The sequence below is a fragment of the Leguminivora glycinivorella genome, chromosome 10 (assembly GCF_023078275.1).
Source record: "Leguminivora glycinivorella isolate SPB_JAAS2020 chromosome 10, LegGlyc_1.1, whole genome shotgun sequence".
Classification (NCBI taxonomy): Eukaryota; Metazoa; Arthropoda; class Insecta; order Lepidoptera; family Tortricidae; genus Leguminivora; species Leguminivora glycinivorella.
In genome coordinates, this window is record NC_062980.1 from 1,368,626 (window position 1) to 1,394,293 (window position 25,668).

Sequence of the window (25,668 nt, forward strand, 5' to 3'; positions counted from 1 at the left end):
GGTAAAAATACTACTACTATAGTAATTTTTTAACACTGGTCACACGTGCGAGAGGGACACCAGCCCCAACTTTGACCCTCTCATGTGGACACACTTTTGCTAGTCTGTCAAGAACGCCTTTATGCGCAGGTGATAAGGTTCAATTTAGTATGGCAAAAAAAGTGTGAGCTCAGTCCCTATTGTAGGTCGATGATATAGGCACTTGCACAGACGCCACCTGGCGGCATAAAATGTCAGTGTGCCTCCTCAGTGCCAAGTCCTAACTTTTGGTATCCGAAAATTTCAATAAGAGAATTGAATTTGCGCATGGTCCAAGTATCAATATTTTTAGGTCGTACTATTTGTGTTGCCATTGCATTATTACAGCTTGACAAAAAAAGAGTATTTTAGAAATGGTTTTTTTTTCTACACTACGATAGTGTAAAAAAAGTTACGGTGACAAAGTTGTCTTGATTTACCAATACGATTTACAGTCATAAAAAAATATAGTGGGGGAATTTTTGCGATTCGATTCTGCGAGCCTAGTGGACAACTAGTGGACGCCAGCCTTTATTTTGGTAGGCTTGGTTACGTGAAAAAAAAATCAAAATATGTTTGACGTGTTTGACTATGTCACAATAAACTGTCACCATTTGTCGGCCACCATGCGTATTTTATAGCTAAAAATGTTTTCAAAATTAATAAGTTACAAAGGATCATAGCCACAATGTAAAATGCGAAGATTTGTAACATTGGATTGTTTAGTGGATTCCAATGATATTAATACATTTTCTTACAACAATGTCCGAAGTCTGAGACAGGCACTGTTATCACATGTGACGTATCAGCCACGGATCCAACAAGCACTTCAACACACCAATTTTCATTTTCACAGAACTTGCAGTTACGGTAATATTTTAAGAGTAAGTTTTTGTTCCTGGCAATTTTGATCGGTGGCTCCCCGAGTAAGAAGCGCGAAATTTAAAAGTGCTTTAACATTGCTCCAGGAATGTCATGTAGGCGAGGGCAGGACTCTCCTCATGTACTGGCGCCCTGCACACTCTGAAAGCGGTGTCACTGTAAGCATGTCGGCCTCAAGTTGTTCTTCGATTATTCCCGTAAGTACCAACAACTACGGGCACCAGGTAATACCTATGCGCCATTTAGAAAATAGTAATATATGATCTGAGCCATCGGACTATGGGATAGTTTGAAAGGCGCCCACGTAGCGACCTAGCGACACAACTTTTCATAGAAACACATCCAAGTGACAGAAAGTCGCCTGTGGGCGCATACTCTTTAGGCCCACCTGCACCAACAACTTAACTAAGCTCAGGATTAGTGCCGTTAGTGGTCTGTCATTTGTCAAATGCCATATAAAATGGTGGGTAAATCCCTCGGGTTAACTCTTCTTCTTCTTCTTTATTGATGACATGTTCGCAGAACCCCCACGCTGACAGGGAGCTGCGCAGCGCAGCGCAGCAGACTGACATCACATGTCGATACATCGCTGGCATGGGCACGCCAGGTACCTAACGCTTATTTGCCTTTGACTCTTTGTGTAAGACCATTTCACACTATCCGATCCGATATCGGATGTCGGAAGGATTTCAATAGAAAAAATCCAAGATGGCGCCTGTAATGTATGGGTTATTGGTCCGACATCCGATATCGGATCGGATAATGTGAAAACGCACTAAGGCCTATGTGCGTAGCTGAATGCACGCTCACGATAATATCTCTTTCGTAGCTATCTATCTCTATCGCTCTTGCGTATTGGCGCGACAGAGCCAGACTGCATTTCTGCAGTCGCAGAAATGCCATTCGGCTACGGGGCCTGGGGGGACGTTCGGATCGGCCCGGCGAGGCGGGCGAGCGTGCGTCCTCCTTAGGCTAGGAACATGCTACGCGGACGTCCGTCGTCGATCGACCGCGGACGGGGATCTGGACAATGAATATACACTTAACCGTGCAAACCAAACTATCGGTCGACGGACGTGGACGTGGCCTTGAGCGCATGGACGTCCGATCGAAATCTGGCTCGCTGGATGTTTTGGTGACCGTGCACACTGATCGGTCGCGGTCGAATTACGACGGAAGTCCGCGTAGTATGTTCCTAGCTTTATGCAGCGTCGACTCAGGACAATAGAAGCTTGCACTCAGGCCTTACGCTTTGCTTTAGTGCGTTTTCACATTATCCGATCCGATATCGGAAGGATTTCAAAGGTATAAATCAAAGATAGCGGCTTGAATGTATGAGATATTCCCCTCAAGAAAAATATAGCGATCCATTCAGATAAGTATACTTTGCGCTTAACATATTCAGTACCAAACAAAAAATTGCGACCTACGTCAGAAACTGATTATAATCGCCCGCTTGTATGGCGATAACTCTTCTCAGGCATCTGAGTAAAGTTTACGAGTGCCACCAGGCGGGTTCTTGGTTACGAAGGTGTTAATTCAATCAATCAATCGATATCGTTTATGCAAATCGGTACTTACATTAATAGATGTTACAATACAAAGGAGGTCGCATGGCCCCCCGGTAGGGTATGGCAATTATCCATATTACTATTACTAATATTATAAAATGCGAAAGTGTGTGTGTCTGTTTCTTTGTCCGTCTTTCACGGCAAAACGGAGCGACGAATTGACGTGATTTTTTAAGTGGAGATAGTTGAAGGAATGGAGAGTGACACAGGCAACTTTTTATCTCTTTCTAACGCGAGCGAAGCCGCGGGAAAAAGCCTATACATTAATTGAAGCCTTGTTCGATAGTGTCAGATACAGAAGAAGCCAGGGAGCGCATACGCGTGGTGGCGGACTCACTGACGGCGTCGGGGGCTCTCTCGCCGCCCGGCGCGGCGCGCTCGCGCTCCATCCTTGGCTCTGTGTGCGCTCTGCTGCTCGCTAAACAGGTACCAGCTAATTCAGTAATGTCACATAATATATACACTAGGGTGGAGCGAATTTAAAAATTTTGGAAATATGCAATTTTATGAAGATTACGAGAAAAATAATTTAAAAAATCTAGCTTATACTTTTAGCCCTCTACCATTGATTTAATAAAAAAATATTAATATTTTTTTGTAAAATTTAATTTTTTATTTTTACATATTTTTATTAAATTTATATATTAAACATAGTCTTTGGTATCTGAAATGATTTTAATTTATTTTTTTTGTACTTTAAAACATTTTTTTTCTGAGACCTAAATTTATAGCAAAATTGGAATTTTCCAAAAAATTCTATTTACATGTATCTTGTGCTTAAAAAAATATTCTTAGCATGTGACAGAAAAGCTATCAATCGAAATAAACTCATAGCATATTAAAAAACATATCAGTCCAACCAAAAAATTTAGTTATATCGCTTCAAAGTATGCCTAAATTGCCTAATAACGCCTAAAATGTCACTTTTGGTCATCATGTAAAAATAGTAAAAACCGGCCAAGAACGTGTCGGGCCACGCTCAGTGTAGGGTTCCGTAGTTTTCGTATTTTTCTCAAAAACTACTGAATCTATCAAGTTCAAAACAATTTTCCTAGAAAGTCTTTATAAAGTTCTACTTTTGTGATTTTTTTCATATTTTTTGAACATAGGGTTCAAAAGTTAGAGGGGGGGGGGACGCACTTTTTTTTCCTTTAGAAGCGATTATTTCCGAAAATATTAATATTATGAAAAAACTATTTTAGTAAACCCTTCTTCATTTTTTAATACCTATCCAACAATATATCACACGTTGGGGTTGGAATGAAAAAAAAAATCCGCCCCCACTTTACATGTAGGGGGGGTACCCTAATAAAACATTTTTTTCCATTTTTTATTTTTGCACTTTATTGGCGTGATTGATATACATATCGGTACCAAATTTCAGCTTTCTAGTACTTACGGTTACTGAGATTATCCGCGGACGGACGGACGGACGGACGGACGGACGGACGGACGGACGGACGGACGGACGGACAGACAGACATGGCGAAACTATAAGGGTTCCTAGTTGACTACGGAACCCTAAAAACGAGCAAGTGAAAGGATTCTATAGTTGAACCACGACCGAAGCGAGTGGTTCGAGAATAGAATCCTGAACTTGCGAGTTTTTTAACACACGAGAAGTAAAATACATTTGCACCCGAGTGTAACACAAAACTTTTCCTCTCACTATAGCGAGGAAACTACAACGCAAATAAAACCGGCCAAGAGCGTGTCGGGCCACGCTCAGTGTAGGGTTCCGTAGTTTTCCGTATTTTTCTCAAAAACTACTGAACCTATCAAGTTCAAAACAATTTTCCTAGAAATTCTTTATAAAGTTCTACTTTTGTGAATTTTTTCATATTTTTTAAACATGTGGTTCAAAAGTTAGAGGGGGGGGGACGCACTTTTTTTTCCTTTAGGAGCGATTATTTCCGAAAATATTAATATTATGAAAAAACGATCTTAGTAAAACCTTATTCATTTTTAAATACCTATCCAACAATATATCACACGTTGGGGTTGGAATGAAAAAAATATCAGCCCCCACTTTACATGTAAGGGGGGTACCCTAATAAAACACTTTTTTCCATTTTTTATTTTTGCACTTTGTTGGCGTGATTGATATACATATTGTTACCAAATTTCAGCTTTCTAGTGCTAACGGTTACTGAGATTATCCGCGGACGGACGGACGGACGGACGGACGGACAGACAGACATGGCGAAACTATAAGGGTTCCTAGTTGACTACGGAACCCTAAAAATCAAGAAAAATGCAAAAACCCAAAACTTTAAATTTATATCTAAAGATGTCCTTTCATATAAAATACAACCCAAAAAATATACTGCACGTGTTACTTCGTTTACCTATCGTATTTCGCATGATAACGTGATTATTGAGTTAAAAATGAAATTTTGAAGTATCATTATTTACTACTTTTTAACAAATTTAAACATTATTATGGTTAAATTTACTTAATTACAGCTTCTTTTATAATATTAATTAATAATAAAAAATAAAAATTGACGACAGACATATTTAATTTATTTCTTAATTTTACCTTATTTTTTTTGCTTTTACGGCTGGTAGAGGGCCAAAAGTAGTACCTTATTTTAAATTTGATGCCAGAAATATAATCTGCAAATTTTTTCGCAACTTTTGACACCTATTCCGTTATGAATTTCTAATTTTTATTTTTCTCCATACAACCACGCTCCACCCTAATATACACCGTGTTTTTATTGAATTCCGTTAACTTTAAGGGAAGATTCTTTACTTATATATAGGTATATTAACAATCGCTGATAGGTTCTATACAATAATACACGTACAGAAGCCTCATCTGGTTTCATTTTCACAAAATGCCGCCTTTCAAAATTCTTACCTACATTAACGAACGGACCGCACGCGAGCAGCCGGCATTGAGTTACATTGCGCCGCGCGAAGTAGACTCGTATAGTTCGGCGAAAGAATCGTGGAGTACGCAGCCCCTGCTGGTTCTAAGTATGTAGACTATGCAGATTTTTCATCGACCGTTACAATACAAGTAGGTAACACAGGTTTGATCGAAGTACGAGTATGGCCTCTAGCGCTCCTCACTCTCTAAGACTACGATCCTTAATTATCATATTTTCTCACTTGCAGAACGAAACACTCATGCTTAATTATCTCACAGGCGTCGCAGTCAGCGCCAAAAGAAGTGAGCAGTGTAACAGGCAGCTTAGCTTCAGACAACATCTGCCGCATCTGCTTCGGCGGTGCGTCAGCGGAGCGCCTGGAGCGGCCGTGCGGCTGCCGCGGGACTATCGCTGCTGTTCACCGTTCCTGTCTCGAGCGGTGGTTACTACAAGCCGCTACCAGCTATTGCGAGCTATGCAGACACCATTACGTGGTCACCAGGAGTCACAAGTACGAATAATTGTTGTGATTCATTAGCCGTTGAAAGCTATTCTAATTCCATTTATGGAGTAGCAAGCTTTTTTTATTGTACAGTTGTTTCACGATGAATTTCGTCGATAGTCGACTGGCCGTGGATGTGTTCATGAAAATACTTCAAATCAAATGGACTTAATTACTGTAATCATCAAACATATTTCCGTGTCTATTAAATTTGCAATACCTATACGAGTAACACATTAATTTTTGCGCCGTGACAGGGATAATAGTTAGCGTTCGAGAGAGTATTCCAGGGTCTCCATCAGGGTATCGAGATTTTGCATATCAGCTTTCCATCAATATTCAATACATTATTATTTAATCGTATGGCATACACAAAAACAGGCAGTTATATGAATGTCAGAGAATACAAATTAAAATACAATTACAATTTAAACTAAATGTCAATATTCAGTGCGCTCAGCCAAGCAATTGCGTCGGGTCAGTCGGGTGTTAGGCGCAAAAGGTCTTCTGGTGGTCCCGAGTATGAGTGCAGAGGGCATCGCTGAATAGGCTAGTTTCCTATGCTTAAAATAATAGTTATTTGTTTTACAAGGGGGCAAAGTAGTTGTTTAACCGCACGTGCCAATATTGATACCTGAGCAAGCGAAAGATTCCAATATTGAACCGCGAGCGTAGCGAGTGGTTCAAAAAGTGGAATCTTGAGCGTTGCGAGGGTATCAAAGCACGAAGGTTAAACAAACTTAAAATTGCTAAAGTTACTCCAATATATAAGTCTGGAAGCAAATTGGATCCAGGTAATTATAGGCCAATTTCAGTACTCCCAGTACTATCAAAGGTGTTTGAAAAAGTTATCTACAGTCGTCTGAATACATTCCTAATCTCAAATAAAATTCTTTCTCCAAAGCAATATGGCTTCAGGCAAAAATCGAACACCCTTTCTGCTACAATTGACCTCGTTACAAAAATCAAAATGAATATTGACCAAAAGAAGCTCGTATTAGGCGTCTTTATTGATTTAAAGAAAGCCTTCGATACAGTGAGTCATCAAATACTACTACAAAAATTGGCTAGTATAGGTGTTACTGGTAAAGCTAATGAAGTCCTTAAATCTTATCTGTCAAACCGATTCCAAATAGTAAAGATCAATGATCAGCAGAGTAGCCCCAGACCTATAAACTACGGCGTTCCTCAGGGTTCCATTTTGGGGCCACTTTTATTTTTAATTTATATTAATGACATACAGAATATTGGTCTCAAAGGAGATCTAACACTCTACGCTGATGATACTACCCTTTTTTATTACAGTTCTTCAATTTCCGACATTATGACTGATGTTCAAAACGATCTAGAGCTTCTAAACACGTGGTTCCTACATAATCTTTTAACTATCAATGTAGATAAAACAAATTATTTAATTTTCACTGCGAAAAACAAAAAGATAGAGGCCTTTACAGACCCCACATTACATTCAAAATCTATCTCGAAAAAAGCATCCGAAAAATACTTAGGATTAATATTGGACGGCAAGCTCACGTGGGAACCACATGTCCAGAAAGTAAAATCCAAACTATCATCACTAACTGGAGCTCTGCGTGGTATAACACGGTGTCTCCCACATAAAGTGAGATATTTGATATATAATACGTTAATTAAGCCGCACATTGATTACCTTATAGAGGTTTGGGGAACCGCAGCCAAAATACACTTAAATAAAATACAAACGGCTCAAAATAAATTACTCAAAGTTCTGTTTAACTATCACCACCTAACTCCGTCTAAGATACTTTATAAAAGCACAAACATTCTAAGCATAACACAAACGTATCACTATAACACATGTATATTGGTACGTAAAATTCTTAATAAGGATATTCATACGAATATCAACTTTAAACGGAAAACCGAAATCCAAAAAATCCAGTTGCGGAATGCAGACCATTTAGTTTCGCGCCCACCTAGAACTAACTACGGGAAAAAAAGCATTACCTTCGAAGGTGTCAAGCTATACAACAATATACCAAGAGACATTAAAGATGCCAAGTCTATGTCCAGTTTTAAAAAACAATTAAAATTTACCTTTAAATATTACCTACCAAAATAAAATTGTAATATAATACCTAAAAATTAAATCAAATAAATAATATACATTTATCAATAACTACAACTAAAATAATACAAAAAAAAAACAGAAACTAATATATATATATATATATATATATAGGTAGGTATATTCCCTTACATACTAATATTCTTTGAAACATAAAAACACGCTTACAAACTAAACACTCTTACACATTCAAACTTACTATATATACCTGCTTATATTCATATAAAAGAAAAAATAATAACTATATAAAAAAAACAATAATAAAAAATACTTACACTTACCATATGTGCACACTCGAGGATGCCGCATCCATTCCATCCTAGTACGTGTTATCTTATCGTCCGGCCTCGTACATCGCTGGTTGTGTGGTGCAGTTAGTAACTCACAAAATGTTCCGAGCGTTTAGCGATAACTAATTTTGTAATGAGTTTCTACCCACTAGATTTATTTAAAATAAAATAAAAACTTTTTTGTGTAATGTGTACACTGTATGCTTAATCTTAGTTTTGTGAAATGTAAATTTTTCTCATGTAAGTGAATTATGTAATTCTTTATGAGAAATAAAGTTCTTTAAACTATGCTCCATAGTTTGGACTTCTTCGCCACTTAAAAGTTTAACCACGTATTGTCTCAGATGGTCCTGGATGCGTTCTCTTATCGAATGGGCGCGCTCGGGACGCGGGCGCGCGCTGGCGGCGGACGCGTGGCGCGGGGTGGCGCTGGGGGCGGCGAGCGTGTTCGGCACGGCGCGCGCGCTGCACGCGGCCGACCGCGCGCTGCAGGCGGGCGCGCGCGCCGGCGGCCCGCGGCCTTGGCCGCCAACCTCTTCTCCTCGCTACTCATCGGTATCATTGGTATTGGTAACACCGTTTACTAGTGTTAAGTGCTCCTTAAATTACTGAAACTCTGGTGCCGGGGTGTGTCCACGACCTCCGAAAATTGGACATCATTGAAACATGAACCCCACCGGCAGTTCTGCTGATAATGACACACGCGGTCATGACGGCATATAGATTTTACAATTTCAGGCATTGTCAAGATCTTTAGGGAATTTGGCGTAAGTTTCAAATGCCAAAGATACCTAACTGGGTTTATTCTAAAATCCGCAGTTAATAAAATTGTGTCAACTTATATGTATAATTTTAACCTATAAGTGATTATCTACATAAGTCTGTTTGTGAGTTTATTTGGGACTAAATACGTTTTTACATTATCCGATCCGATATCGGACCGATATCCCATACATTACAGGCGCCATCTTGGCTTTCTTCTATTGAAATCCTTCCGACATCCCATATCGGATGGGATAATGTGAAAACGGACTAAGGGTCGGCTCACACCGTAATAGCAGCGCTCCCAGTCGGCAGCGGTGGGTGATTTTAAACTTTATTTACATGTTTAAAAGACCAGTGTCACTTGACTAACTCAAACAGGCCGCGCGACCGCTCGAGGTTATCGGCCGCTACCACTGCTAGAAATGAAAATTAGCATTTCATTTGAATATATTATAATGTTATCTCAATTACTATCTTCTATAATTCTGAACTTAGCATTTTTCATAGGCGCCCTAAACGGTCTGCTGACCACCTGGATCCTGCTCAAGATCCAAGAGCACCAGATGTCGTGGCAAGCGTGGCGGGACAGCACGCTGCACGTGCGCGTGCTGCTCGCGGACGACGAGACGATGGACGACGAGGAACGACTGCTGCCCACCGACGACCCCCCCACCATTGACAGGAGCACCAACGTTGCTGACCCCTTTATGGTGGCCATGCCATTCGCTTTGCCGGACTCTTGATCCTTTTGAAATCAATATCGATAACTTAACCTCTTGAATATTGAGTTTAACCTTTGTAAATAATCGATGGATAAAAAAATATTAAGTACCTAAAGTTTAGGTTCGATATTTTTGTAAAAAAGACGAAATATTTTTTATAATTTAAAAGGATTTTATAAAGTTGGACTAATGTACATCAATTAGTTGCACTTTTTATAAAATTGCAACAAAAAACTTGTATTTGCGCCATGGCAGCGAAATTTATATATTTTCTAGTTTTCACGATCGCATTTTGTGCCGTTCTCGCAGCGATAGTGCGGGTTCGAGCACTGAGACATTGTGATGCATGCTGCGAAACAGATTAAACAACTGCTAATACTAAAGTTTCATTTCATTTCAATAATATATACTGTAAAAATTTTACTTTAAAAAAATGTAGGGTTTGACAGGGTAAATTGCCAGTAGCTGGCCCTTCCAATAATACCACCTTGTATACATTTTAGGTGTAACGTGAGCAGTTACTGAGAGGTGGCCAGTAATAGAATGTTATGTAAAAATGATGAACTCTGTTTATAGGTAGAATTCATGTTTAGTATAGTGGCATTAGTGGCCACTTAATGGACACTGGCCACTAACTGGCAATTTACCCTATACCTATTTCTTCTGGTATGGCGCAATTTAATTAGTCGTTAACTCGTTCGGTATGCAGCATACGGGAGATAACAACCAATGAAAGTGGTGCAATTTATTGGTCGAAAACTCGTTCGGTATGCAGGCAGATAATTATGGTCGCGCGATAAAAATGATAAAACGTCTGGCCGACCCTATCGCACTTACTAATAGTGCGATAGGGACGGCCTGATATTTTATCGTCTATCGCGCGACCATGCTACCCGTGCAGCATACGGGACTCCCCGAAGACCAGATAAGAGATAACAACCAATGAAAGTGGTGCAATTTAATTGGTCGTTAACTGTTCGGTATGCAGCATACGGGGAATCCCCGCAGGCGAGATAACAACCAATGAAAGTTACTATTACTATTTAATTTCTCCGAATGCGGGCCCTGTGGCACGCGTTCCAGAAATCACTCGCACCCCGAATGCGGAACCTATCTACTAACGAAATTGCGCCATTAGGTTAGGATTGCGTGCTACAGTACGATTAACATCAGTTAACGATTCGGGTTTATAACTATCTCGCTCGCACTTATGCGATCTCGATAAGAGCCGAAGCCGAATCGTTAACTGATTTGAATCGCACTGTACGCTTATTACACTATGTAACAAAACAACAACATTTTACTGTTTTTTTATTGGTTTTCCATATACAGACCCTTCCGATTTCAACATTAAAAATATCCGATAGATTTGGGGGTACGTAAATCATTGAGGTTCACATAAAATTATTAAAAAAAAATACACGCGGTCCGTGACGTTCACAAATAATGAACACTAGTTCTATAAATATATGAAAGTTAAATATCGAGCGCGGTCCAAGCACAATAAAACTTCACACTATTACACTATGTACACGCGCCGCCGAAGATCCGCCATTGCGATTATGCTTTTTAAATGCCTCTGGTTACGTTGCCGGGCTCGGTGCGCTAGGGCAGCGTGTAGCGCACGTAAGGGACCTCGACGTCTTCTCCGCTCTCATCGTTACAGCACAGCTCGAAGACGAGCGCGCGCACGTGAGGCTCTAACTTCTTGCGCGACACGCTCGCGACTACCTCCGACATGGGCAGGTTCAGTCGCTCCGCGCACTTCTGCTTCAGCATGAAGAACGAATACAGCATGCACACGCCCTGCGATAGCATAGTAATCTCTAGCTTATGCTCGTTCTTGAAGTAATCTAGGAACTGCTGAAGGGTGACTTCGCCTTTGACTTCGAAGCGGTCCCAGAGGGTCCATTTCTGGTCGTAGTACTTGTTAGTCGGGGCGGCTATAGGTTCGGAGAATCCGAAGAAGGGGAGCGCTAGGTTGACGAAGCCGTTCTTGAAGACGTCGAGGGTGTTGAAGCCTTGGGCGAGCTTGTACAGCTCGAGACAGACGAGGCCGGCGACGACGGAGGTTGTGGTGGCGATGGCGGGGATGATCTTGCCGGCGATGAGCTTGGAGCGGTGGCGGTCGGCGGGAGGGATCTTGTAGTTGGCCGCGCGTAAGTTAGAAGCGGCCACTATGAAGTCCATGTGGAAGTTGGAGTCGTCGTCCTTCTCGAAGTCGAGGGGGGTGATCTTGAGGCCGCCGAGCGTGGAGGGGTGGGGGAGCTCCTTGACGAGCGTCTTGGCGCGGTCCACGTCAGGCTCGTCGTTGTTCTGCTGCAGCTGGGCGTCGGTCACGGCGATCTTGATGCCGGACTTGGGGCTGAATTCTGGTACCTGGAGAGATAAATAGTGAATGTGATAAAGCTGTAATATTTCACTTCAAACTTTAAATACGAAAACGAAACCCTCGAGATTACCAAAGTCGTGATAGAGACAAGCGCGGATCCAGCTTCGTGCTCAGGGGGGGGGTCCCTGAGGGGGGGTCACGTGGTTTATTTGTATGGCCGACCTAGGCTCCAGGGGGGGGTCATGACCCCATGACCCCCCCTGGATCCGCGCATGGATAGAGATATCGAGTTACTGTTAGAGGTCACCCGAGTCACCTAGGTTCAAAATCAGTGGCAGAAAACGGTTCGAGCAGGACATCTCAATTAATGAGTACCGTGACGTACATAAAGTATCTATACATATCCGAACTTATTACTGGGGAAGAAGATTCAAAATTGAAAACAGGTGTATAGATATTAAATTTACGTAGCTGACCGTATACAATTAAAAGTAGACTACCTTAACACAGTAATGTATATAATGCATCATCTATTTTTTCAAAATTCAAATTTGAATAATTCTTCGTCAAGGTTATGCATTTAAGGGTTAGAATAGATACTCACTGGCACTTGAGCGGCCATCTGCGCGATGGCCTCCCTGTCAGTATTATGCGGCAAGCCGTAGACCGTGGCCCGCAGGTTCGCCGCAGCCACCACGTAGTCGAGGTGCAGGTCATCATGAGGATCGAACGCCAGCGGCGCGGGGCAGCGCTTGGGGCCGGACCAGAAGGGCGCGCCGGAGGTGGTCTGCTGGTCGGGCGGGAAGTTGTAGAGCAGCTGCTTGATCTGGTTCACGTACTGCGCCTCCCAGTGCAGGCGCGCCCACGTCACGCAGTCCAGGAACGTCAGCGGCCGGTCGTTGATGGCGTTCTAAAAAAAAGTAACTATTTACTGGTGCTTAAGGTCCATCCGGCCTGATGCTTGACTGAGACAAATGGTGAACAGAGACAAAAAAAGACCAAAAGAGATCATCCACATATTACGTCACAGCCTAACTAAGGGGGAGAGCGGGAAGGGGTAAAGGGATACAAAAAGCGTGACAGGGGTTCAAAAAATCGAAAATCTGTGTGCGAAAATCGGTAATATGTGGACAGCCCCAAAGTGGTGGTTCATTGGTGTCGGTTTTTGTCGTAATTAAAGGGGCTCACAAATTAATACTTTCGCCAAGCGTGGGGATGTATTTATGGCAAACATAGAGTAAGCAGATATAAAGACGAAATTTAAATGAGTGAGGCAGTGGAGTGGTGACATACCTTGACGCTCTCGATGGCTTCAAGAGGCTGGCTGCCCGGCAACTTGAGGGTCCGTTCCTCCCAGTGAGGATCGGCCAAGTACTAAAAACAAAAAGAACTATTGTAGAAACATCAATGTTAAGAAAATATCCACACCTTTAATTAATCAGTTCAGTAACTTTTTTTATGAATAAGGGGGTTAAACTTTAAGTGGATTTTTGGAAAAGACGGCAGAAAACCACTGCTTCTTCATTAATTAAGCGTTCCTGGCCTAGCGTCAGGATCCGGTTTCCTGGTTAGTTTTCTCCACTTTGCTCGGTTTTCAGTGACCTTTTCTTGCAACAATTAATTTAAAAAAAAAACCTGAGCCGCGTGTTCGGCCGCCTGGCGAAACAGCCCCTCGAACTCGTCGCGCGCCCACTGCAGCGTGTGCTCAATGGCGTTGGGGAAGTTCTTCAGCGTGCAGACGTGGCTGATCCAGGTCTGCAGCAGTAGGACAGCTGGAACAACCTGGGAGCTCATACCTGCGCAGCGTGTTCGGCCTCCTGCTGGAACAGCCCCTCGAACTCGTCGCGCGTCCACTACAGCCTGTGCTCGATGGCGTTGGGGAAGTTCTTCAGCGTGCAGATGTGGCTGATCCAGGTCTGCAGCTGTAGGACAGCTGGAACAACCTGGGAGCTCATACCTGCGCAGCGTATTCGGCCGCCTGGCGGAACAGCCCCTCGAACTCGTCGCGCGCCCACTACAGCCTGTGCTCGATGGCGTTGGGGAAGTTCTTCAGCGTGCAGATGTGGCTGATCCAGGTCTGCAGCTGTAGGACAGCTGGAACAACCTGGGAGCTCATACCTGCGCAGCGTGTTCGGCCGCCTGGCGGAACAGCCCCTCGAACTCGTCGCGCGCCCACTGCAGCGTGTGCTCGATGGCGTTGGGGAAGTTCTTCAGCGTGCAGATGGGGATGCTCTTCTCCGGGGGGTCCTGGGAGGAGCTGTATGACTCGGTCAGGAAGGGCACGACGACCTGGAATAATAGGGCTAGATTAAAAAGTTCTAGAGGAAAATGTAAGACAGTGTGGTGTCAAGAGATTTTATCAAGCGTAAGGAACATCACTACAAACATCACTACATGGAACATCTCTAGTCTTCAAATATGATGTCTGTCAGAAGAGCGTCGCATCGCGCGTACCGATTGTCATTAGCTTGAGATTTACTTTTGTATTTTAGGTTTCCGTACAATAAACTGTGTAATTAAGTGGTGATCTGGTGTTTTTACTCTAACACAAGCCGTGAGATACATTTACATTTCTTCGAAGATTTTTTTCTGACTTATACTGTACACTGAACATACATAGGAGATATCTGTCCTAATCTTTCAGTGTGTCCTACTCATTATCAATACACAATGCACCATCCAAGTCATCCAACGCTTGCAAAGTAGTCTTTAGATGAACTTTCAGTATATTTGAATCAAAGACCTAGCTTTGCTTATCATTGGCCAAGTTACCTGCGTATTGCCCTTGGTGCCAAGCGTGCCGCTCTCCAGCAGCGGCTTCCTGTAGTACACACAGCGCCTGTCCATGTATATACGCGCGTCCACGTTGTCCAGAGCGTTGGCTACTCCGTCCAACTCTTCAAAGAAGTGGTCGTCGTAGACAGATTCGGTTTCTGGGCACACTCGGTTCTCTTGGGCGAGCACGTTCATTGAGGGGTTCATGCGTTTGATGACCTGGAAATAGATTGGATTATTAAAATGGTCTAGAGAGACGTAGGCATAATTTTGTGCAAAAATTTAAGTCTGGTTTTTAGATACTACATCAACTATCAGTTTAGAAAAAGTTCAAGTTTTAATCCAGCGTTGAAATATGCCAGTAGATGTAGTGATAGCAAGGTTTCTATAATATTTAACTATTTTCGGTCACTCTGAAGAACATTTTTACTAAGAAATAATTGCCGTATCGTATTCCATGGAGTTGAAAGATTTGGGGGCCGAGGTTGCATATCTCGACGAGGTCTACTTTGGTAACGAGTCCTTCTCACAATAAGGACTCACCCCAGCGGCAGTGCTAGACTTGGGTTTCTGCACATCATAAGGCCGGAAGAGAAACTGGCGCTTGGTTACTCTTCTTGACGAGATCCACATCGGTGACGAGTTATCATTATGTCACATTATGATACAATGATAATGAGTTTGACTCACCCTAGCGGCAGTGCTGGACTTGGGTTTCTGCACATCATAAGGCCTGAAGAGGCACTGCCGGTTGTGGTTGCTCTTCTCGATGAGATCCATGTCGGTGACGACTTCATGAGTAGTTAACGACATATGATACAATAGTGACTCACCCTAGCGGCAGTGCTGGACTTGGGTTTCTGCACATCATAAGGCCGGAAGAGGAACTGGCGGTTGAGGTTGCTCTTCTCAATGAGGTCCATATCGGTGACGGTGACGCGGCCGCCGTCTGCGCCCACGCCGATCATGGCGAAGTTCTTGAGCAGCTCGCAGCCGATGGCGCCAGCGCCTGGACAAAATTAACATGATTATTTTTGGCTGAAGGCTCTGTTTTAGCTTAAAGTCACATACGTTAACGCTCCGTGACGAAAGAAACCCAAGCCGAAGAACGATCTGAGCCACTTATCCATGGGCTCCCAGATGCGACCAATGGCATATTTACTGAAAAGCCTCCGCCACACATAAAGCGCTTTGATAGCGAAGCGGAATAATCCGCGCTCGTTAGTTCCCCGTTAGGGCACAACGCCAGCGTCCGGCGCACCGCTATCATTGTGCTCCGCTCTCAAAACGCGCATGTGTGGCCGAGCTTTAAAGGTTATGTGCTCACAAGATAGATGTGCGAATAAACTCCTTGAAATACTCTTTTTCTACTCCCGAACTGTTATTCGTCATTTACAGGGTAGTGCATAGATCTTTACAACCCTACATAAAAGTCTATTCCCCAAAGCCAGCGTCCGCCAGCTTTCCGCATGCGCGCAGTAACGAAAAAACTGAAAACGCATTGTTTGGCTCTGTAACCATGGCAACGCATTGTTAAAACGATACTGCGCGTGCGCGGGATGGCTTTGGGCAGCTGCGCTGACAGTGCAAACCTTTGCGTCAAAATACAGGAAACAGTGTGAATTTCATAAAAGTTATTCAAGAAAACTATTAAAAACTAAGTGCATGGTCGTAGAAAATACTCTTTCAGATGTGTTTTAACTTAATTTACTACGCTACACGTAGCGAATTTCCTTCTTTTCAAAGACATCATCGTTTCTACATTACTAATTTTAGTTGTAGATGGTCTAAGAAGTAGATTCGGCCTATTTTTTGTATGATATGGGAGGCAAATGAGCAGATGGGTCGCCTATCATAATCAGTCTAGACAAGCGGGCAAGTTATCACAGTCCCCCTTAACACAAGAGGCCTTGTAAGTTGTATTTTTCAGCCTAAACATCAGTTTCGGTCCGAGACTAAAAATGAAGTAGTAATACGTTTGCTTCAAGTACTAAAATGTTTATCCTCGACATAGTTGTAGGTACTAGATTAAACGTTAACGCTTAAACGGCTCAATCAAGGCTGCGTGTTCAGATTGCAACGCATGAAACGCAATCATAACATTAGCAAATGGGATTATATAAAACGGCCGTGCGGCATAAGGTTTCACGAGTTACGTCTTGCGGTCGCGATAACGTTAATACATATATACATACATATCGTCACTAATTTTAAAAAAACTTGTATCTTCGTCTGTCAATGAAAAAAAAATTGTAGTAAGTATGTATGGGATGCATATAGACTTACTGCGTTTTAACTTTGAGGAACAGCGTGAGATACGAGATTTTTTAAAAGTAGTGACGATATATATAATCACGCCTGTATCCCACAAAGAGGTAGGCAGAGTACATGAACTACTAAATTTCAATGCCACTCTTGGCAAAAAGGGGTTGAAAGAAATCCAAATTGTGACATAATGACACGATAACGTTAACGCTTTGTTTATTCTACACTCTAAAAAAAATTTGGTTGCTCCTATCAATATTTTGATAGTCGTAGTCAAGCATCTTGATTCCATACGAGCCTGATAAGATCTTAGACAAATGAAATAAGGTAATTTTGATTGCTCTTACTTTTGCAACGTAACTGAATCGATTAAGATCTTGTTCAATAATTCCATGAAAAATAATTATGCTAACTGAATTACCTTAGTAAGTTCAACTAAGGATTGAATCAACCTATGTTACATAGTTATGGCTAACAAGTTAATAATTGATTCAAGGTGTACAATGGTTAGGAATAACAAAACACCTAAGTAATTAGTTCAATCGTACATTCCCTTGTTGTTTTTAGTAATCAGCTTTATTTGAATTATATAAGATCGTAATTGTAGTGATTAACTTAACGTCAACTAAGAGAAAACTGCTCTTAGTTGGTCTTCATTTTTTAGAGTGTAGATGAAGGAAATCTAGAGACATTAATAAAAGCTTTGACTTCATGAAATGAAAGTGGATCTACCGCCTTAGCGCCCAAGGGACTGTCCACACTCAAATGACGCATGTCCGTCGACGCGGAACGGACGTCAGCGCCACGCCGCCTGAATGTAATTTAACCTCAGTACATTTTGTATAGGAAGGACGCGCGACCATGCTTATACGACAAGACCCGAATGCCACCGAAATGTGCAGCTGTTACCCGCCATTCACCTTTCATTGATCGTATACTTATAAATAACCAAGGCCGCCACTTCTAACTACAAAATATCCAGCTTTTAAATAAAGATACGATGAAGTTACGGCCTTTTGGTGTTAGAACGAATATTAGGATACATTGGAGTTAGATCCTTTTGGTGTTAAAATACTTATCGGGTAACACCGATGATACTTATCGGTCAATGATTATGATGAGTAATGATAATATTTGCTTTATGATTGTGGTGAAATTGTTTCCATAGTAAATGAATCATTTCTCAATAACAATATGATATGTCCAATTGTCCATACTCCATGCTGCCTTTAGTTGCAAATTTGTATTTGCACTGCATGGAAGTTCCTGTTTTAGGGTCAAATATTGTAGTATTGGAAGTTTGTATCAAATAACCTAACCACAAAATTTAAATTTTGAGAAAACCCCGACCGCGACATAGTGGACCGAATTTTATGAAACATGGCTAAGAACACTCCAGACTAATTCAGCTTTCAAACAAAAAAAAAACTAAATCTAAATCGGTTCATCCGTTCGGGAGCTACGATACCACAGACAGACACACGCACAAACAGACAGTCAGTCAAGTCAAACTTAAAACGATGATAATAACCTAACCACTAAATTAAAATTTTGTAAAAACCCCCGACCGCGACCTAGTAGACCGATTTTCATGAAACATGGCTAAGAACACTCCCGACTAACTCAGCTTTCAGAAAAAAAAAACTAAATCTAAATCGGTCCATCCGTTCCGGAGCTACAATGCCAGACAGACAGACAGACACGTTAAACTTATAACACCCCGTCGTTTTAGCGTCGGGGGTTCAAAATTGATTATATTTAGTAATATGCGTCTTACAAAGATATTATCTTATTTCAATGTGAGGAAGTTAAACAAAGCTAATCATTCGTTTGTTTTTACGTCGTCGACTGATAGAAGAGCATTCACAGGAAGATAAGGTCCAATATGGAATTATTCTATCTTTATCAGAATTTCGTTCCATACATTCTACTTGCCCACACGAAACGATTTGCGTTGTCTTTTTGCGGCGGGCTGCTATGGAATGCGCTCCCGCCAACCTTATTCTATATATGACCTTGGTCTTTTAAAACTAGTTTTTACCCAACGTGTGATATATCGTTGGATAGGTATTCAAAAATGAATACGGGTTTTCTCAGATCGTTTTTTGATAATATTAATATTTTCGGAAATAATCGCTCCTAAAGGAAAAAAAAGTGCGTCCCCCCCTCTCATTTTTGAAACATGTTTAAAAAATATGAAAAAAAATCACAAATGTAGAACTTTATAAAGACTTTCTAGGAAAATTATTTTGAACTTGATAGGTTCAGTAGTTTTGAGAAAAATACGGAAAACTACGGAGCCCTACACTGAGCGTGGCCCGACACGCTCTTGGCCGGTTTTTAAGACAAGGAAATTATTGAACCGGTGAGCCCTATTTTAGGATTCGTCTTAACATTTTACTAGGTTTGTGACTGCGGGCAATCGTCGGACAGTTTATAACACTAAAATAACCTAACCTAACCACAAAATTACAAATTTGAAAAAAAAAAAAAACCGACATAGTCGACCGATTTTCATGAAACATACTTAATTCATCTTTCAAACAAAAAAAACTAAATCTAAATCGGTTCATACGTTCGGAAGCTAAAACGCCAAGACACAGACAGACAGACACGTCAAACTTCACCCTGTCGTTTTTGGGGGGTTAAAAACAGAGAAACTACTTCGCTGTTATGTTATTCATGTTTGAACCTTTTAAAGTACATGTAAATAATTCCACGTTTATTGAAATTAAATTTGAATAAAATATAGCGTGTTATAAATACTTCAACAAAAAGTAGGCGAGCAAAAAAGTCTGAACGCTGTAGTTCAATCCTTGCATATTTTAAACAGTGCCACCGTGCCGCGGCTCACGGCTGTATTGATCTACTCGAGTCACGCATACCACTAAGTTATTAGGTTGTCTAGTCACCATTTATTGAAAGTTAAAACCTATCAATTCCACAAAAAACTAATTTGTTTTACAAGAGGGCCAAATTGTTGTTTAACCGGACGCACAGATTCTTATGTTGAACTGCGAGCATAGCAAGTACTTCTCAGCCCATAAAATTATTACCATCAGACGTAAATACTGGTGTACCTTTGAAAAATAGACTAAAAACATTACATGTGCCTATAACATTTGAAGAGTTCCCTCGATTTCTCCAGGATCCCATCATCAGACCCTGACTTGGTGCCAATGGGACCATCTCGGGGTTATACCGGTTCGATCAAAAAAAAATTTTGAAAATCGGTCCACGATTCTCGGAGATATCGAGTAACATACATACAAAAAAAAAATAAAAAAAAAAAAAAAAATTCAGTCGAATTGAGAACCTCCTCCTTTTTTGAAGTCGGTTAAAAAACTAATTTGTTTTACAAGAGGGCAAAATTGTTGTTTAACGGGACGCACAGATTCTTATGTTGAACTGCGAGCATAGCAAGTACTTCGGAAGTGGAATCTTGAGCGTTGTGAGGGTTTCAAGGCTGGAAGGTTAAATAAACTTTGCCACCGACAGAAACAAAATTTTTCACCACACCAAGTCATAGTCGGTCATAACGCATGCAAGCCATTAGGAATATCCAAAAAGGTTACACCCATCACTGGTACAAGTTAGCATATACATACTTGAAATCAATAGGAAATATTAGGAATATGAATGATTTCATGGGATAGATTTTCAACATTTATACCAAAACTTATTGTTAATGTACTTATATTTTTCCACTTACCAACAACAAAGTACTTCAGCGATCCCAACTTCTTCTGGAAGTCTCGTCCGAACACAGCCACCTGTCCATCATATCTCGAGCCGGTCGGTTTGCAATTCTCTTCAGTTAAGGCTGAACGGTCCTTGGGAAGGCACTCGATAGCGTCCAGGTACAGCCATTGGACGATGGGGTGGAACTTGCCAGAGCAAGCCTTCATCACCTCTTGGGCGACGACGCCACCGATGGCAGCATTCATTGGGTTGAGGTCACCGGCAGATACCTGTAAAGATGGATATTTCTTTCAGTGATAATCCTTACTATAATAGTTAGTTTGAGAGTAACTCTTAAGCCGCGTATCGACTGCGCGCGGCAAACCATCGAACATTGGCTCGCGCGGCGGCCGCGCAATATGGGGACGGGTTTGCCGCGCGTGGCAGCAGAACATTGGCGCGCTCGAACGTGCCGCGCGGCGAACCAGTTCGTGTCGGTTTTTGGTGGCGCGGCAAAGGAGCGTCAGTGTGTTGTGCGTGCGCAATTGGGACGGACCTAAATGAATGTTTGGTCACGGATCGCCTGCCGCGCGCCGCTGCCGCGCTATATGAAAGTTGAGCTTTAAATTGGCTCTCGCTCCAAAACGCAGGTTTGGCGCGGTCGAACATGGCTCGCGCGGCAGCCGCCCGCAGTCGATACGCGGCTTAACTGACTGTTCTGAACCTTTTCACATTTTAGGTGATGAAGCAATTTGGAATTTGGATACAATTGAAGTCCAAGTCAAAATATTTTTTATTCAAATAAGCATAAGCACTTTCAAATCGTCGAAGGGGACAGGAAATATTGAACAGAAGTTGGGAGAAGCAAATAGTTGTATCAATCATCATCATCATCATCATCCTTCTACGCAAGCGAAGTTAGCAAAATCCACGCAGATGCGCGATACGTGTAGCTGTAGTACCTTTACAAAGGTCAACTGATTAATATTTTGGCGTGTTTGCATAACTGATATGTGATTGGGGTCAAACGAGGTCAAGTTCATGTACTGCTCCAAAGGTTTATTATGGTAGTAATATCTATTTTATCTTGTGACTGTCTAAGAGAACAAACTTGTGTGTATAACTAGTACAAGTTATTCAGGGATTTGTTTAAGTTGGTAAATGTTCGAAATTTAGAATTGTAAAAGAATACATTTTATTATTTTGTATAAATACATGGAAACTACGATGCATAATTCATAGGGCCAACCTTGAAAAATATTGTTAGAAAAATTGGTTTAACAAATATTCCTTACCAGTCACCAGATGGATAGCAAAGTAGCAACAGTTTTTTTGGACATCATTGATTTACAAATCATTGTTCGACTTATACTTCACATACAGATTTATATTTTTAAGTAAGCACTGTAGTATAAACGAATTTTGAATGAAGAAAGTTAGCCCCCTACTGGATGCCCACTTCGGTATTGTCTAGCTTTTAATCTTTCTCCTCAAAGCCAAAAATATTGAGTTACATTGCAAGCAATCAATGCATCTACTCCAGTAAGTATCAATGTCAGCATCAATATTATGTTGTGGTGATTCTTTACCTCTACTTGTTTTCCATGGCGGAGACCTTGTACAATAATTACACCTGCATAACCTTAATTATGGGTCTTAATGGCTTGCATAGTTTATATCTGTGTAAAATATTGATTACTACACAACACTTTATGGTATTTTGAGAATAGAAAGTTTTCTAATAATTTGTTTAAATTAACCTCTAAAATTTGTGAATTAGCAGTTTTTAGATCTCCTTAAATACCTAACTGAGAGCTCACAGTTCAGAAAATAAGTTGGATACTTTTAAAAATGTTTTTTTTTACTATGTAGGCTTATTATTTATACAACTAGACCAATTACAATGTAGGATATCTGGCATATGGCTAATGTCCACAAGGCTTATGACTGCGTACTGCATTTAACAGAGACATGCTACTTGTGGTCACAATCCTCAGCATTGAGGGAACGAGGAAGATGAAGAAGGTATGTGTACAAAATGTGATAACTCAAGTGTTATAATGTAAGGTTTCATTAAAAAAAGTCTAAAATCAAATTATACCTTGCAAAATGTATCCATAAGCTCAGGATCAATTTCAGATGACTCTCCAAGTCCGCACTATGGGGTTGAACAAAAAATAACTGGGTAGGAAACCTACAGAACCTGACTGCCATGTCATCACTACAATTGATAATGAATACTCTAATAAAAATATCCAATTTATCATTAATGTATCTAAATGAGCATGTTCATACTATAAATATATTTACTATTTTTACAAGCTTTTATTCAATTTGCCTTGTTAGTATGTTAGTGTGCGTCAAAACGTAGAAGCTAAATTTGACCTACTTTCCGGTTTCTGATTGAGCTGACATTTTGCACACATATGTAAATCACGTGACAATGCAATATTATGGTATCATAAAGCTGATCTGATGATGGAGCAGAAAGGTGGTCATAGGAACTCTTTATGAAACGTCGTATCCCCATCGAGCAAGGGGTTTTTAGAAAAGTCTCGGAGAGCAGTAGATGGCTGTTGAAAGAAAGGTACAGTCGGCGATAAAAGCTTGTGCCAAAAATATTTTTTTTGCAAAAAAACTTATTTAAACCTATGCTAAGACTGTAAAATACAGAGAGCCTACTTTAGGATTTGCTAGAAATTTAAAAAGAGGTATAGTCAAATTGATAGGTAGGTACCTATGTACAGATGTAGGTACCTACCTACCTTCCTTCCCTTACCTTTGTATTGTTACGGAAACATACAAACGTCAGTCTCAGTACAAGATGTACTGACATTGACTGAACTAACATGACAAATACAAATGTTTCTGGAAAAATACGAAGGAAATCCTTTTTACACTACATCTGTAGCATTATATAAAAAAATCTTGCTTACATATAAACAAAACTAAACCTACCTTGCAGAATGTCTCCATGAGCTCATTATTGATTTCCAATTCACCATTTTTGTTTTCCGGTTCAGCCAAAATGCCCTTCAAGTAATCCATAAACTTGGGCACATCAGCATTGCACCAGGGCCTCGGCAATCTACCCTCATTTTCCTCAAACTTGTAGAGAGCAGCAAATGCAAAATGCAACTGCTGTGGGTAGTCAAATTTGCCGAAATCTGTAATAACAAACTCGGGGTTCTTGAAGGAGTCTTTCAAGGATTTAAAGGCTAATTTCTTGGGCATCTTGACTTGAGAGACAATGCCGCCTCGCTCATATTTGGAGAAGCCTGTAGTGTCTCCGATGTTGAAGGTGTATGGGCCTAGGACTTTGATCTGACGGGGCTCACAACCATTCAATTCTGTCATGCCTTGGATCTGTTGACAATTTAAGTTCATTAATATTGAGCAACAATAATATTGAAGTAAAATAAGAATTTACACACCAATAAAGACATGCATAATACTGTCATTCTTATTTTGTGATATTGTTACAAGTTGGGTTAAAAATAGAACTAACCTCACTGAAAGTGACATAGTCCCCATCTTCCAGTCCATGACGTGTATCGTCCAGGCAGGTGACCACCGCCTGCTGGTCGTGCGTGATGGCCGCAATCATGGCTGACACCGGATTCTCACCGTTTACATCGCGAACAGTAAACTCCTCACCAAAATCACAGAACACTCTGGAAAATAAGCCCCTCGTGTCCGCGATGATCAGCGCGATGTTATTAGCGTGAGTTATGGCCGCTATACGCTCCTGCTCAGCCCAGGAAGCGCTAGTCAGAACCACCACACTGAACTTTCGGAGAAACTCCTCCGTGAGAGCACCCGTATATGCCGTAGTCGGCACATAGCTATTTAACTCAGCCAGCTGCTCGACAGAGGCCGTCGCACGGTTCTGACCTATAGTAGCCTCCGACAAATAGAACTGAGAAGATAAATCCGAGATCGTGCAGTTACGGTCATCGTGAAGAGTCACCGACTTCACACCGCCGAGAATCACATTTTTTGCGACTTCTACGCCCAGACCTCCCAAACCCGATATCAAAACGTCGGAATTTGCCATCCGACGCATAGCATCGTGGCCCAGCACGTATAGTTGCCTGGAGTACAGGCTCTCGTCGATTTCATCTTCCATGCGCGTTCCATTGTTCGCCATTGCTGAAGAATTGGAACGGGATTCTCCTGTGTTTAGCTTCCGCTTTTTCGCCGGGGGGTCAACGGAATTATCGGCGACTTCAGCACTAGACATCGGGCACGAACGCGCACAATTTTGCCAGAATTTTGCTTTGCTTTTACCAAGACAATCAGGAAAATTAGCCTTCAAATTATTGAGAGCGACATTCGCGCTTCGTCAGAAGATGGACCGCTTGCTTACTCACTGTCTTGAAGTTAGCAACGAATAACGTGTACAAAATTATAAGAAATGAAATTCTTCTTCTTTATATTATTCTATGTAACATAACGTTCAAATCAAATGAAGACTCTCATTACATTTGGCAGAAATAACAATGGGTTCAAGGGTCTAAAATATTTTTTCGGTTTTGAAAATTGAATTCGCGTTTGCATCGAATTACAGTTATTACTGGCAACACCTTTTACATGTTTAGTTTTTTTCACGTTTTTTTCGCTATTTTGACATGAATGCTTATTATTTAGGAAGATCGATTCCGTTCGATTACATTGGGTCATGTCATTAAATTTCGTTTCAGTTTAAAGCCTGGCCGCTGAGTCACGCCTCGTTAATTCGCTTTCTGCATTTCTTAAGCACAAACTACTAAGAAGATACTACGTATCTTAAGAGACTGCGTCCATCGAGGTAGAATCGAATTGCGTCGAGTCGCATTAAAAATGTATCAGGACTCGATTCGACACGGCTCGATTTCGC

The 25,668-nt window shown here is 41.3% G+C and overlaps 2 protein-coding genes across 5 annotated transcripts; one reads left to right on the forward strand and one right to left on the reverse strand.

Moving 5' to 3' along the window:
• The first annotated feature begins 577 nt into the window (after positions 1–577).
• Positions 578–10,113, forward strand: LOC125230514. Of its 4 annotated transcripts, none has more exons than XM_048135691.1 (7): positions 586–902; positions 987–1,097; positions 1,423–1,507; positions 2,758–2,897; positions 5,629–5,861; positions 8,594–8,813; positions 9,510–9,639. In XM_048135691.1, exons 1-7 carry the CDS (start codon positions 714–716, stop codon positions 9,519–9,521), a joined length of 990 nt encoding a protein of 329 aa, XP_047991648.1. In that variant the 5' UTR covers positions 586–713; the 3' UTR covers positions 9,522–9,639. The 4 variants fall into 4 exon arrangements, with proteins under 4 accessions (XP_047991645.1, XP_047991646.1, XP_047991648.1 ...); XM_048135692.1 differs by having other exon boundaries at positions 591–902; positions 9,522–9,664; XM_048135688.1 differs by lacking the exon at positions 2,758–2,897 and having other exon boundaries at positions 578–902; positions 9,510–10,113.
• Positions 10,114–11,034: 921 nt separating this feature from the next.
• LOC125230304 (ubiquitin-like modifier-activating enzyme 1) lies at positions 11,035–25,330 on the reverse strand. Its single transcript, XM_048135435.1, has 9 exons — positions 24,298–25,330; positions 23,748–24,155; positions 20,821–21,079; positions 15,677–15,852; positions 14,841–15,062; positions 14,187–14,357; positions 13,362–13,442; positions 12,673–12,978; positions 11,035–12,115 (listed from the first exon to the last, which is right to left on the reverse strand). The coding sequence occupies exons 1-9, from the start codon at positions 25,030–25,032 to the stop codon at positions 11,342–11,344; spliced, it is 3,132 nt and encodes a 1,043-aa protein (XP_047991392.1). The 5' UTR covers positions 25,033–25,330; the 3' UTR covers positions 11,035–11,341.
• Positions 25,331–25,668: the final 338 nt, after the last annotated feature.